This window comes from Malurus melanocephalus, unplaced genomic scaffold (assembly GCF_030028575.1).
Source record: "Malurus melanocephalus ecotype Western Australia unplaced genomic scaffold, MMel_1.1 scaffold_253, whole genome shotgun sequence".
Taxonomy (NCBI): Eukaryota; Metazoa; Chordata; class Aves; order Passeriformes; family Maluridae; genus Malurus; species Malurus melanocephalus.
In genome coordinates this window covers 347,026-361,754 of record NW_026623485.1, presented here as the reverse complement: position 1 = coordinate 361,754, position 14,729 = coordinate 347,026, and the positions used below count along the sequence as shown (strand labels likewise).

At 40.6% G+C, this 14,729-nt stretch overlaps 2 protein-coding genes across 2 annotated transcripts in view; both read right to left on the bottom strand.

Moving 5' to 3' along the window:
- Window positions 1-3,167, bottom strand: part of UTS2 (urotensin 2) — a 3,691-nt gene extending 524 nt beyond the window's left edge. The window contains exons 1-3 of the mRNA XM_057375595.1: window positions 3,065-3,167; window positions 724-834; window positions 215-258 (exon numbers count right to left, since the gene is read on the bottom strand). Coding sequence (XP_057231578.1) covers window positions 215-258; window positions 724-834; window positions 3,065-3,167 — 258 coding nt within the window. The remainder of the gene's footprint in view (window positions 1-214; window positions 259-723; window positions 835-3,064) is intronic.
- Window positions 3,168-13,419: 10,252 nt separating this feature from the next.
- The window catches only part of TNFRSF9 (TNF receptor superfamily member 9), a 3,375-nt gene continuing 2,065 nt past the window's right edge, over window positions 13,420-14,729 (bottom strand). The window contains exons 4-5 of the mRNA XM_057375623.1: window positions 14,592-14,726; window positions 13,420-13,669 (exon numbers count right to left, since the gene is read on the bottom strand). Of these exons, the coding sequence (XP_057231606.1) occupies window positions 13,545-13,669; window positions 14,592-14,726 (260 nt within the window). The 3' untranslated portion in view covers window positions 13,420-13,544. The remainder of the gene's footprint in view (window positions 13,670-14,591; window positions 14,727-14,729) is intronic.

The following is a 14,729-nucleotide window of genomic DNA, read 5'->3' as shown; positions in this document are numbered from 1 at the left end:
TTTTTTTTTTTTTCCCCTCAATTTCCCCCCCTCCCCTGCCTGTCTAACTGCTAAGTGATTCCAACTTCAATAACATTTTCACATATTACTTTTGTCTATTACTTTTGTTTGTGAAGTCTGTGGATCTGGAATGATGTCTCAGTAACAATTCTGTGTAGTTTTAAATGTGGAGCCTTATTTTTCTTGTTTCAGTTGCAGATGATCCTTTACCTACCTCTTTGATATTTTCTCCTGGGTTGTAGTTGCTGGAGGTAAGACCTGTTAGAGGGGAGACATAATGAAATGTTTTACTATTTAGAAATTATTAACTCAAGCAAGTAATTCTCATGTGCCATAATGCTGTAGCTGGCAGAAGTCTTGAACTGGAATGTTCAAGGGTAAYATCTGTTCCTTCCCAAACCATCCATTTCTATTGATTCTGCACTTTCTGAAAGTATTGATGTTTTGTAACACTGCTGATTTGTTTTGTCTGCCAGCTCCTCTTAGGCCAATCTTCTCCTTGCCCTGGTTTTGCTATCTGGAGGTAAAATTCTTTTGGAAATTTTGCTGGGTAGAGCTGAGCTGCAGGCATGGCTTCCCCAGTTTCTCCAGCAGGTTTCCCCAAAGTCACAGTGAACCAAATGACAGCTATTTGTTGCCTGTGCATGAAGCTGCATTTCAGCAAATACCTGGGAGCTGGGGTGCAATATCTGGAGGTGCAAACCATGGGCTTGGAGCCCTCACCTGCTTTGTTCTCCTCGCTCAGTGTTCCCAGGAGCTCTGGCAGGAGCTGGAGCAGGGAGGAGCTCCCAAGGGTGCCCAACCTGTCCACGTTTAACCTCGAATCTTCATCAGCTGCAAATGGAAGCRACAGAAACAGGCACAGGGTGAGTCTTTTTGCTTTGAATCCCTGTCTCAGTCTGTCTCACATCATTTCTGGTATGGTCTGTTGGCCGCCCCTGTTGAAGATTTTGATGAAAGCACCAATCATCCACCCATTATTAATTATTATAATGGGGGATAGTTGGTTTTGTGCTTTTTCCCTCCAAACTTTTGAGATCACATACTTTCCTGATGTTAATCTCAGATTCTCATTTCTCTGGCAGATGATTTATTGGGAAAGTTTTTGACCAACAGCAGCCCCTCCTATGACTTGAGGTACTCAACCTCATCCTTCCAGTACACAGCTGACACTTGTATATATATTTATMTTTTTWAAATTTTATTTTGGTCCATTTCTTTATCAACTGGTTCCTATGCTGGAGCTTTCCTATGAATAAAGACAAGACTTCCTGTTCAAGACATATAATTGAAAAACTGAGYAGGTTGTTAAATGCAATAAAAGGGGTGGAAGGGCAAGAATAAAAGTAGGAAAACTTAAAACTTATTTTGGCAGCTGTACTTCTCAGTGCATTTCAATCATCTCTAATTTAATATATGTACTACTTTTTCCAAAACAAYACCTTGCTGGTAGCTGATAGAATTAAACTGCCTATGCAGAGAGAGTTTAGAATTCTGTGGCTAGCCTGTGCCCCGTGGCAYGTTGCCAACAGAAACCCTTAGCAGTGCTGTATTCCAGGTAATTCTGGGTTTTTATAATCTGAGCATTAAATTTCATCTTTGTTAATGTATAGCAGACATCCAAAATAGTGAACAAGAGGGTGTCGTTTTCAAACACTGTGGAGATTAATATAATTTTGTAGTTGTAGATACAAAACTATGGAGTTTCAGTTGCTCTGACCTGCAGGGAGGGGTGTGACTGCGTAGTTCCTCACGGGGAATAGATAAAAGAAAATAAACTGCTGAAAATTATCTCTCAACACTTCAAAAACTTGCACAAAAATCAAGAATTGGAAGACCTCGGGCACCCATGGTATTAGTTTGTTCAGTGCATAAAAGGGCCATTGCAAAGGACAGAGGGGATTTCATTGTAAGACTCAGAATAAGAATAAAGTAAATTCCCAGTGCTGTGTGGGGACAATCCATATCTCTGATCTTGGATTATTCTTTAAATCAAAGCAGTGCTAGTGGGTAAATTTGCTTTGAGATTTAAAAAAAAAAACCCAAACCCAACCCTCTTTAAGAGAGTTCCTCTCCTATCTCACCAGAGAGTGAGACACCAGATAAGAGTCCTAGGGACTCTTAATATTAGCAAGGAAGATTTAAGAAGCACAATATCCTGAAACTAATGCAATAATGGCTCGAGCTAGCTTGTTCACCCTATGATGTGACAGATATTACTCACATTGAGTCAGAGCTACCTGTAAATTCAAGTTACGTAGTGAAGGGCTGGAGAAGATGCTGCCACAGAGAGTCCAAGATTTTCAAAGCAAACTGGGGACTATTGATACCTATAAACCAGCAAAAGAGCTGTTGCACCAGCAAAGCAGGTAAGAACAGCCACTTTTTAATACTCAGCTTTATGCAATAACTTTTGRGTTGATTTGCCTGTACTTTCAGAACTCATTTAATAAAGTCTTCCAGTWCAAGCCAGGCCTGATGACAGTAACCTTCCAGATATTGCTGTGCATTTTTACTGAGCCATTTCAAACTTTGAGGATCGATTTTTCAAGCWAAGATTTATTCTTTTCCTGGGCTGAACAGAATCTGAATTAGTGCAAAAAACTAATATGCTCAATATATGGGAGTGTAAGACAGATTTGCCTGTTCTTGATGTTCACAATTGGTTTCCCCATTTTTAAACACCAAACAGCTCATTTCAAAGGGTAGAAAGAGGAGAGGCCATAAAGCCAAGTTTCTTTAGTTTACCCAACACCTGTGAATGCCCAGACAGACTCTGATATCAGCTCACAATCAGTGCTGCAAGGCTCAGGTTTTTTCTCCTCTTTTCTTTCYGGGATCACAAAGCAGCAGAGATAAATATTGAGGGCACCCAACMTTTCCATTGCACAAKTCCAGCACCYWCTGCTCTGTCCCTCGTGCTGCTGATGTCCTGAAAGCATTYCTGCTTTTCCTACAGCTGAGCAGCACAGATTGAGGCCCCTTGGAAAGCACACCTGCTCCTTTTCTGTTTTTTGCAGATCCAACCCCTGCTTTAGCACCGTTAAAATCAAAATACTCTTACCTGAGAGYTGATAAGACATCTCACTGGCATTGAGGATGGGGAGAGATGAGAGAGGGCAGGARAAGCTGACGAGAATGAGACAGCAGAGGATCAGTTTATGCATCGTTGCTGTGTTGGATGTTTGGTTTTGGCTAACCCTGTAACTCAGAACTGTCTGACTGTAGCTCAGCTCCCAGTTTCACCCATTATATAGCCACTCATGACCTCATAAACATCATCATGTTCTCTCCCCCCCCTTCAAAAAAAAAAAAAAAATCTGATGAATTTATTGCCCATTGATTCTAAATGGAAACCACTTTGCATTGATGTAATTTTTCAAGGTAACAGTTCATAGACAATAAATTTACTGTCTTATAGCTTAGTGTACAAAATGGATATTATATCAAACCAAGCACAGTAAAGTTTATAAATCTGGCATTAAAAAAAAAGTAACTTTCAGTTATAAATCATGAGTTAACAAAAGGGTCAGACGTTGGTTGAAATGACCAGGGCAATAAGACAGCTGATTTATGAGCCTTAGCAGCCCTGACGCAAAGCATCTGATACCAAATGCACTTTTTTTTCTTTTTCTCTTTTTCTGAGATGGATGAGTGTGTTGTTGTGTTGTATTTGGGGTTCTTGTGCCAGAAAAAGTRAAAAAAGTGAGGGAGTTAAAAAATCTTGTTAACTTACGAAGATAACATCAGAAAATTCAATTTTTTCTGTTTGCTTTGCCCCCTTGCAGAATTCCACATCTATTTATGTGGGAAGACCTCATCCAAAGGTGCCCTAGAGAATTGTCTTGGCAGAGAAGGTTCAGCTTCCATCTGGAGACTTCTTGGTACATATAAACTGCTTTGGTTGATATTAAACACAGGTTCCTCAGTAGACTGGAAGACCCTTTTCCATTTCACTTATCTCCTCTTTCAGTTGGAACMACTACTCAATTCTGAGTGTGTTAGCAAGGATTTTCCCCTATTTGCCTTTTGCTTTTGCCTAACGTTAACACAGGAGTTGCTTTATGTAATCTCATCACTTTTGTCCTTATTTCCCTCCATCTAGAATATTTTGTCTTCTCTACTTCCAATTTCATTTTTCATATCACAGAGCAAGGATTGACTGGACTCATCCCTCACCTCCATTTTCTGTGAAGTGTCGTGTCCAACTGTATAGAGCCTTGTAAATAATAAAAAAGTGAGTTTATGGCAATATTCTTTCCTTTTAATGGTGAGAAGATTATGCCTGTCCATAACAAATTGAGGTTTGTTACTSTTCTGCTTCTCTACTCCATGTTTTTTCTTCCAGTGCTCTTCAAAATACTGTAAAATCCAACTRATGTTACTAGAGTTGTTTCCTTATGTTGAATTTTGTGATGATTTTAAGTTGCAAAAAGACATGAACCTATCTGCTTCTCATCTTTTTCCTGTATTAGCATTTCCTGTTGAAGATTAATTTTTATATTCTACATCCTGTGGCTTTGAAGACTGCTTTCAGATTAACTACATCAGCCATATAGAASAGAATTATTTCTGCTGCTCAAAAGGAGCAGATTCCCCACAGTGGGGTTTAACAGAGTGTCCAGGAACACAGTGGGGTCAGAAAGAGGGGTTAAGGTTGGAAGGAACCTCTGGAAGTCACCTACTCTGATCCCTCTCTCCAAGGAGGGTCAGCCWGAAGAGTTTGTGCAGGAGTATTTGAATAAATTAGCTGAATATTGAACAGTCAGGTTTGAATAGATTCAAGGATGGAATGGGGCTGAATTTCAAAACTAAGCTCAATAATGCCCTTGGCATCCCTGCTTAAGTTCAAATGTCTGATTTTAGTGACAGGTGGGGTGTGGGAGAGGTGGGAAAGGACCTGCAGAGGTCCTGCCAGCCTAAACTTTTCTGAACTTCCCTGTGTGCACAGAGAGGACTTTGAACACACATTTGACTTGCCTGGACTACTGAACACACTCTTCAGGTGTCTGAACTACAAATCCTGCTTCTCTGGACTTCTCTTTGCTGAACCGAGAGTTTATGACCAAATAATTTTTCTACAGAATAAACCTAATACCTTTAATTGCTCTGTTTCCCTGTGAGAGAAATAAGTAGCAAGAGAGGAATTCTCCCTGCTCATCTGAGTCATGCAGCTCTTGGTTCCAAAACTGCAGACAGTAATTAGGTGTGATTTGCTGCATGACCTCACCGTTGGTGCTGGATGCTCTGTACAAACCCTTCTCCTTCAGTGGGCTATCAATGACAATGGAATTATCAATATTCACTCTCAGCATCCTCCAAGGAAAGCTAATGAAGCACTCAGCCCAGCAATGCTGTCCTTTGGCTTTTCTCAAGGAAGATTCAGCCTCTCAGAGCCATCCTGTGGTGCGTCATGCCCAGTTGGGCAGTGTGCCCACAGCTGATTGCCTCTGCTCRCTCTGAAATTGTCACTCAGACATTCTCTCTTTCCTCCCCCAAAATGTCAAAGGCGTCTCCTTTGGGTGACAGCACCAACGTCACAGTGCAAAGTAAAGAAACAGCTCATCCCAAACAAAGGTACAAAGCCCTGGGTTCGTGGGTGAGGGAGGGAGATGGGAATGGAAACTTGGGAAACTTGGGAATTGATCTGCAACTTTTTTTTTTTTTTTTTGCAATATTTTGTAGGGGGACTTTTCAAAGTTCTTATTTATTCTTTCAAGTGTTCCAGGGCAGCACTAGGCAGATAAATGACACTAGCAGGGTTAGATAAATTAATGAGATAATTCTACACATTAAATATATGTTAACCTGTCATAAAAGATTATCCTTCATTATCAGAAGAAACCAAAATTTTTGGTTTAATATGATGGCTGGTAAAGAACAAGTTGCTACTGAAGCCAAGGCAGCTTTGMAAAGAAATAGAAATAAGACACAATGAAACCAATCAAAAATGTTCCCCAAAAATATCTGCTTCTGTGTAAAATAGGATGAAATCTGATCTGTCATGCAACAGTTCTGTCCCCTGTTTTTAAGTGCTTTATGGCAAGTAAGCAGGAGTTGTTATTARTCAAGTACAGTTGACAAAACCAGGAATTTCAGAGGTGGTGTGATTTACCAGTAGCATTTGTATGAGGGATTTCTTCAGAGGATATCGCTTTTGGTGTAAAATTTTGGCTTGAATTTGGTTTACAGGAAGAGAGGTGTGCAGTAGAATGGCTTTGTATTGGCACTGTAATTGCAGATGAAGCTTGTTATTGYATAAATATCCAGCTCTTCCCTGAATTTTACTACCATTTTTAATTTAACATCTTGTTTCAATGAGTTATACATGTTGGCTGGTGTGGCAAAAAAACATTTGCACTGCTATCTGTTTTTCTRTTTTATAGGGGTTTGGGGGTTTTGCTTTGCTGTCACTGCTGGTTCAAGAGATATCTGTCCTCAGTATCACCTCAAAAGTTTACTTTGACTTAAATTTTAGCTGATTATTCAGCTTCATAACGTGATTATTAGATCTATTTCATGTTCTGAAATAGCTACTTCATTAGGTCGTATATGTAATAAGGTGGTTTTTTCTGCTACTGAATTGCATTGCCTTATTTATACCCTGAATTTCAGTGTGTACTGCAAATACTGGGTTGGAGAACAAGAAAATGAGAGGAAAAAGCTAACCATAACCTGGGCACTTGTTAACTTCCTTTTTTAAGATGCTTCCTCTGTTCAATGTGTTGATGCCTTAGGATTTTTTAGCTTCTCTATTTTCATGTATCTGTATTCTTGTACTTCTCCAGTGCACGGCACTAAAGCTGCTGTTCTCCCATCTTTAGACAAAACAATTCCTCTATAAACCCGAAATCCAAGGACACTTTGCTGCCTCAGAACCCCAAAATATGGAAACAACAGAGAGTTGGGGGGAGCAGGTTTGGGGTGGTTGACATCATCACCTGAAGGTGCCATTGGAGAATTGGGGCCTGATTTGTTAATAGGACAGAACTTATAAAAGGTGAAGATCTCGTGGCTCAGGGTCCATTTTGGGTGTAGCCTCAAGAGGTAGCCTTGTCTGCCCTCAATGTACCAGCAGGCCTGGATTAAATTTCTCAGCTTTTATTCTCTTAACTTTGTCTGGCCTCTGTCTCGGGTGAGCCTTGTTTTAGGCATCAGTGTGAGCTGTAATGCAGCACATTTAGGGTATGTTCTCCATAACCACAGCACTACAGGACATACTTGGGTGTGCACAGGAGTATTTAATGGTCTGAATTTCTTTCAGTGTTTTGTAACACCTCTGAGATGTTTTGACCCAGGGTCTCTTGTTCTGTGGCTAAAGGTGAGTTCTTGCCTGAACTCACATCCCTGTGTGATGAAAGTCATGGGTCCTTAGGCCTCTCTGAAGATATTTTATTTTGCTACAGAATTGGCAAGATCTAAAAGTTTGTGAGCACAGGATCACAGCTGCCAAAACACTTCTCTTTTCCAGTATAGTTTCCACCAGTCTGAGGGGAAAAATCCCTCTTGCTCCATGGCCCTGCTGGGCTGCCCCACTGTATCTGGGTATATTCTCCAAGTGAAGCTTGACAAGCTGGTCCCTAATTCCCCTGCTCTGGAATTCTGGTCCTCTCAGCCCTGCAGAATCACCAGCCTGAACCTTCACGCTGTTTGACRTGGAGGAAAATAAATCTGGCGTGACTGGGGCTTGGAAATCCAGCACATCAATATCTTGTGGGAATTGAATTCTGGATAACTCAGCTGCAAACAGAGGAGCAGAGAGCAGGTTCTTGAAATAGAGTTTCTTTCAGGAAAAAAAAAATGTAATGGAACTAACTATGCAATTACAGTTTATTTTTAAAACTGAAATTKTAACAGCAGTGTGTGCGTGTCTGTTCCTTTTGGGTTTGGGAGGATCAGTGTTTGTGTGTGGTTGGGTTTGGGGATTTGGTGTGTGTTGGGGTTTGTGGCGTTGGGGGTTGTGTGTTTCCTTTTTATTAGTTTGGGGTCAGTGTGTGTGGGCTTTTGTGTGTTTTTGAGGGGGTTGGTATGCTGCAGGGATAGGTGACTGCTGCATGCTATGACATTTTTAACTCTTGTTCTGTTCTTGAACTTAGACCATTCATTATTTTTTTAAGTAGGGTATTGAGGGGTTTTCCAAACCAATTATTGTCCTGGGGCTTGCTACATAGACATCTGTTCAGCTGAGGATTTAAAGCAATGAGTTTCAGCTTAACATTTCTATTTCATAAGGCATCAAATGCAATTTTTAAAAATCTGGTTCTACTAATGTCAAAAAAGGAAGCAGCAATTCATTCCCTGCTGATTCTTTTCTTGGTAGCTTGGATGATGAAGTGGCTGTTGTCTCTGGCCCAAAGAGAAATGCAGGAATAGTAAAGCAGCAAATTGCAGGAGGAGGATGAGGCATAAGAGTCATCTTCCAGATTTCCCTGCTTGAGGCTTCTTCATCCTCTGTGAAATGCCTGCTGCTCTGCCTCCTTTATTCCTTACTGCAGATCATTTCACTGGGAACTTGGTAAGATTTTACTGTCTTTTAAGAATATGCCCTGTTTCGTTATCTGAAAGACCTAAAGGATAAGGACTTTAATCCACAGTGGAGAYAGAACAAAACAATTTTGTCAGAGGTGTCCTTGTCCTTTTTTAAAAAAAAAAAAAAAATCTATTTAGCTTTTCACATTTGGTGTACACACGTTCTTCCTGTTTTTATCAAAGAGGCCTAGGATCACTCCAATATCCARAGCTGATATCAGAGGACAAATTTCATGTAGTTCTGAAGAAGTTCAGTGTGTGGGCAGGAGGCACTGACTAATTAAGAGGAATGCTWATAATCGTTGGCATTTAGCTGTCGTCCACTTAGCGTAGGCAGTAAATGAATGGCACACAAAAGCAGACTTTAATTTTTTTACTTTGCTTTCTGACTGCATAATCCCTTTAATCCTTTGCTATCAGAGTTTTTTTTATTAATTAAATGGAATCTCTGCAGGCTTAGTGATTCACATTTCAGGGCAAATATGTGTACTTAACGGGGGAGGGTTGGCATAGGTCTCACTGGGCAACTTAAGGTTTAAAACCATTCTTTCAAGGTTATTTTGTAAATGAATGTGTGTTCCTTGGCAGTCAGCAGTGTGGGATCTTCACTGTTGAAGAGCTGAACTCCAGTTTAGCAAAGAATTCCTGCTGCAAGAGTTACCTGATTTCTCTGTGATGGTTGATTGATCCTGACTGGGGTGGAAAGTGTCCCTGGGAATGGGAGAGAGCAGGAGGAGCAGGAATTCACAAAAAAAAAGCAGATCTTTGTCTTCTGATGTGGCAAGTGGAATGTTTCTTGCTGTAACAGGAACAGAATCCTCTTTCCTGCAAGAATTCCCAAGGCTTATTTATGATATGAGGGCTCTGAAGAGCAGTAAATATTTAGTTGGGTGTTTTTATTCTTTTGCTGTGTGTGGATCTTTTATGGGTAGGGAATGTGACAGACAGGACCAAGCAGTTACTTCTGAGCAGGCTGAAGAAGAGATTTTTAAATAAGGAATATCCACATGTGTATGGAAGCCTTTTCCAAGCTTGGAAGAGTGGAATTAGGACCTGTATCACCAGGAAGGGATATGTCTAATGAGCTCGTTCTAACACAGTCCTGTATTTTCTCTTTAAGCTCTCCCTGCCAGCTGTGCAGCTTTTTTTCCTGGAATGAGCAGAAATTTATTCTGGTGAAGGAGAAAAAATGCTGCAGATCTTTGCAAAGAACACAACTTCAGCTAGSTTTTGCATGTCATCTATGATCTTAAAGGTCCTTTCCAACCTAAATGATTCCATGATTCCTGCTCTCGTGACCATCCACTAGTTCTTGTGACAATCCTCCTTCCTTAAGCTGAAGAGKGTGATGGGGAGGTATTTCTGGCTGTTTGCAAATCCTCAGCCTCACTGTTCCCTGTGAGAATATTCTGATCATAGCCCACCCCACAGAGGAGTGCACAGTGAGATGCAATGACAAGGGGATATGTTGCTGTCATATACACTGGATTCCTGAGCACAGTGTCTGTCTAGATTCCTAAATCCTTTATCCTTTGACTCTCAAGTTAAAGAGGAGCAGCTTCCTTTTCTCTTGKTAGAGCTCTTAATTTTGAGGGAACCATCAAGAATTTCCTGTGCTTACACTTCCACTTCTCTGAGGTAATACAGGCACTGAAGGGTAGCACAGAAAATCAAAAAATTGCATTATTAAGGATGCCTGTAACACTGACAATGGGGGTGTRTGATTTTGGATCTCTCTGCCCTTCTGGTGAGACTGTAGCTGGAAAAGACAACTGTGGTGCTGAACTGCAATGCACATCTTCTCTGAAGTCAATAAGGTAAGACTTGTGATGAATGTGATTTTAATTACTGATGCCACTAAYTATGCCAGGAAATGGTGCTGGTTCTGGAAGCAATAAAAAACCAGCAGGTTCCTGTGCTTATGCTTACCTTTAAAGAGAGTTTGTCTCCTTCCATGCCTTCAGAACTCTGGCATCACTCGGGCCTCTGCACAGGTCTGGATAAGAGGAAACTTTCTGACTTCCAAGAAAAACAAATGGAAATTCAAAAAGCTTGCATCTGGCCTGTTACCTCATCCTCGGCCACCTGGGCTGCTTGAGAGTCATCAGGGCATTCCCAGTTCCATTTTGCTTGCTATATAATAAATTAAATGACTGTCAAAAAAAGAGACATGCACAGAAAGCAGACAACATTCAGTGCTCAAAGAATTATCACAGAATTACAGAATGATTTGGTGCAGAAGGAACTTTAAATATCATCTACTTCTCCCCTGCCACGGGCAGTGATGTTACCAATAGATCAGGATGCTCCAAGTCCCATCCAACCTGGCCTTGAACAATTCCAGGGATGGGGCAGCCACAGCTTCTCTGGGCAACCTSTRCCAGGGCCTCATCCCTCTTTTCAGTAARGAATTTCTTYCTTAACATCTAATCTAAATCTCTGCTYTGTTAGTTTAAAACCATTCCCCCTTGTTCTATCACTGTCAGCCCATGTACWACGTCACTCTCCCTYTTTTTATAAGCTCCCTTTAAGCACTGAAAGGYTTCATTCTCCCTGGAGCTTTCTCCAGGCTGAACAGCCCAAATTCAGAGCAGAGGTGCCCCAGCCCTTGRARCATCTTTGTGGGTTCATGTTTGTCTGGTGCAGAGGATCCCAGACCTGRCCACAGCACTGCAGGGTCTCAAGGGCAGAGGGGAGGGGAGAATCCCCTTCCTTCCTCACCTGCTGCTCACTCCTCTTGCCATTCAGCCAGGATGGGGTTGGCTTTCTGGGCCAGGGGGAAGGACTGATGTGYGTTATTGTGTGTGTGAACACCAGCAGGGAGTTCAATTCCACACAAACCGCTCTCTTTCCCCCACCCCTTCCAGTGAGGCACAACCAAGCACAGATTATGGGTTGAAATAACAATTTCCTAAAAGCACAAAGCACTGGAATCACACACACACACACACACACACAATAACAGCTGTATTAATACCAAAAGGTTCTCCTGATAAGTATTTCACAGAAGTACAAATTAGCCAATCTCTCCTGCTTCTCCTGTTGCCAGGTGATGTGCATTGTTGTGAAATCTGTACATCAATACGTCTTTGTGTATCTTCTGCACACATTTGACAAGYGTTTCTGCCAACCAATTCTGTTTAYCATTAATTCAGGCTTCAGTACTCTCAAATGACAGAAGTAAGATTATCCACATAATTTGATTATGTTAGAAAAGTTGTTCCTGATACTTTATTCAGAATGTACTTTCTTCTATGAATGACTATTCTTCCTTGGAAGAGTAGAGTTTAGAACTCATTTTGGTATAAATGTCCTCTTGTTCAGTAATTTATTTCTACTTCCAGTACCGACAAGGAAAATAAGGGGTTTGCACTGTATTTGAAGCATTTCAAAATGTGTTTCAAAACATATACTGAATGCACAATTGACATGTAAAATTCCATCTGGTATCTTTTTTTCCCCAAGGASAAATGTTTTSAGTTGTTACAGAAYGTGTACATTAATTCTCTACCTTATCTCWGGGTTAGAAATTAATCACAAGCAGAATTATTCTTTTTATCTTGTTCTAAGATAAAGTCAGTGGTGACTAGATGTAATCAATGATGCAAAGGTCACTCTTTGATTTATAAATAGATACACCTTAGATTTATAAATAGTTTGGTGGCTTTTCATGTGTCCTGTTCACGTCTTCAAGTTTGTGATCTTGATGTAATAGTCATTTAGTTCCCAAGGCTGACAATACTAATAAAGAGAATACTTGAACTAGGGATAAAAATTAGAACTTTACAGTTCAGGCTTTTAATGCCACTTATTTTCTCCCTATATAAAACCGAGTTTTATATTTACTTGTACATAAGTTTATGAAAACGTCTAAGTGTGGTTTKGTGAAAAAAATCTGCTATTGTAACCTGCTGAATGAAGAGATGAGCTGTCATTGTTCAAATGCAAAATAGTTTTCTCTTGTGTTGAAATCAGAGAGGGGGAAATCACACTTAACCCACATATTGGTGGGGTTTTCTATTTTTTGAATAACATGTACTGAAGAAATAAAATATGTGAGCTTTGTAAATGGTTAAAAATGGTGCTGTGAACAAATGTGAACACCGTGAGTCAAACAGGCATTTTCTCTCTTCAAGACCAAAGTACCAGTATTTGATCAGACAGATACCACATCTGATGTTAAAATCTTTCCAACCTCAGTTACAAAAATAGTACCACCCAAGTTATCAAAYGTACAGCTGCAAAGTACATAAAGTTTACATCACTTAAAAGATCAAAGCTGAATGATGYAGGACTGAAGGTGGTGCAGTTCAGCTGCAAAGTAACAGCTATTTCTAAGTGCAAATCAACCACAGCTTCTCTCAGTATTTCCACTGCCTCCATCACACCAATGGGGGTAACACTGCTGTGGAACACTTTGCAGCTCAAGATTTTTATGGCTTCCTTTCCCCTACATGGAAGGAAGGGTGAGGCCAAGGATCTGCTTCTAGGGCTGATGGGATCAAATGAATTCCATCTGTATTTCCACACAAACCCCAGGAGTGCTRGGTTTGAGCCAAGCTTTTGGAGGAGCTGCAGCTCCAGACTCAAGAAGGTGGCTGGTACTGAGACCATGAGTGTCACCAGTGACTCTATGATGTGTTACAGATCTCCTTTTTAGGTTCAAATGCTTTTGGACTGCATGTAAATTATGGCTTAGGTACCATTAATAAGGCACCAGAAGATCATTGTGCACATCCATTAGAGCTTTTAAAGGCTGTACTTCTTTCTACATGTAGATCAAGAACCACTTCTAAGAAATATTCATAGTCCTAGAGGAAGAAACTTAGTAAACTGGCTATTTTTTTATTTATTTAATTTTTTTAAGAAATAGAAAAAAAAAAACATTTTTCCTCAGTGGCTACTTAGCGCTCTAACATCCACAGGTACTGACACCCTCTCTATTTACATAAACAGGTTCTTGTTCTGTGTTCCAAAAGAAAATTCAAATGTGGTTGACTCGGACAGTCCAATTTCTAATTCACCAAAAGATCTCTGAATTCTGTGGATTTATCACAGTCCTGATGTTCACCTTGTTCTTCCTCGGGGAAGTGGCAGCTGCAGGCATCRTCTTCCTGAATTGACTGTTCAGGTGTGTGCACTGAAGAAAACAGAACCACATGATCAGTTAGGTTGGAAATGACCTAAATATCCCCTTTCTGTTCTGTTTACTCAGCCATCTTATTTCACCATTCCTCAATTACAAGTGCAGGAAGGAAGAAAAAATCTTCCAAGTTACTCTGTAATCTGAAACTATTCCTCTACAGCATGTACATCTGATAAAACTAAGTGATCATACTTTGTTTTTTTCCCTAATTCAGCAGGGCCTCTAGTGTTCTGTTTGTCATAGCAATAAAATAAGGACCAGCRTGAAGGAATCAGATTTTTGGACTGCTGTGGTCTTCTGTATATCGAGTTACTCTAGAAGATTCAGACCTTATCCTAGGACAGGAGAAAGAAATAGAGRGAGGGAYGGAGAACRCCCCAAAAAACCAAMCATACCAACTATAAACTACATTGAATGGAATTAGCTTCATCTTTGAGCTGACCTCTTGAGCTTGCCCAGGGTTTATTAGCTCTCAGAGGGCAGTGCTRGGCTCAGGCTGACTCTGCACAGTACAGCAGCACATCCTGACTGATATCCCCCCTTGTACTGACACACTCACTGCAGGCCCTGGGTACTCTTTCTGAGCAGACAGAACTCCAAAGTGTTACAGCCACACAGGCCAAGGATGATCCTTGGAAGTAAAACTGAACTGATCTTTAACTGGAGCAGCAAAGCCCAGCTGAGCTTTTTCACCTCTCACAAATGYTTCACTTCTAAGGATAAACAAGCACTTGACCTAACACCCACAGTGCTTTTGGCAATAAAAATTCCAAAAYTGTTTCCCTTTCGGTTGCATCTGACTTACAATGCCAAAAAAAAATGAAGCTATTGCAACTGTCTTTGAAAGACACTTAACCTGGATTCCTGACCTCTGTCTGGCTTCAAAAAGAAAAACGGAAGAGTGTATTTATCTTACTTTTCTTGAAGACRSCATGCAGTTTCTTTTTCTGCCAAAYRCTGAAGCAGATGCACAAAGGCAGCAGAAACACTACGCACAACAGCCCAGCCACAGCAAGAGAAATCCTGATCATGTCTGTTGGGACATCCTTCCCTA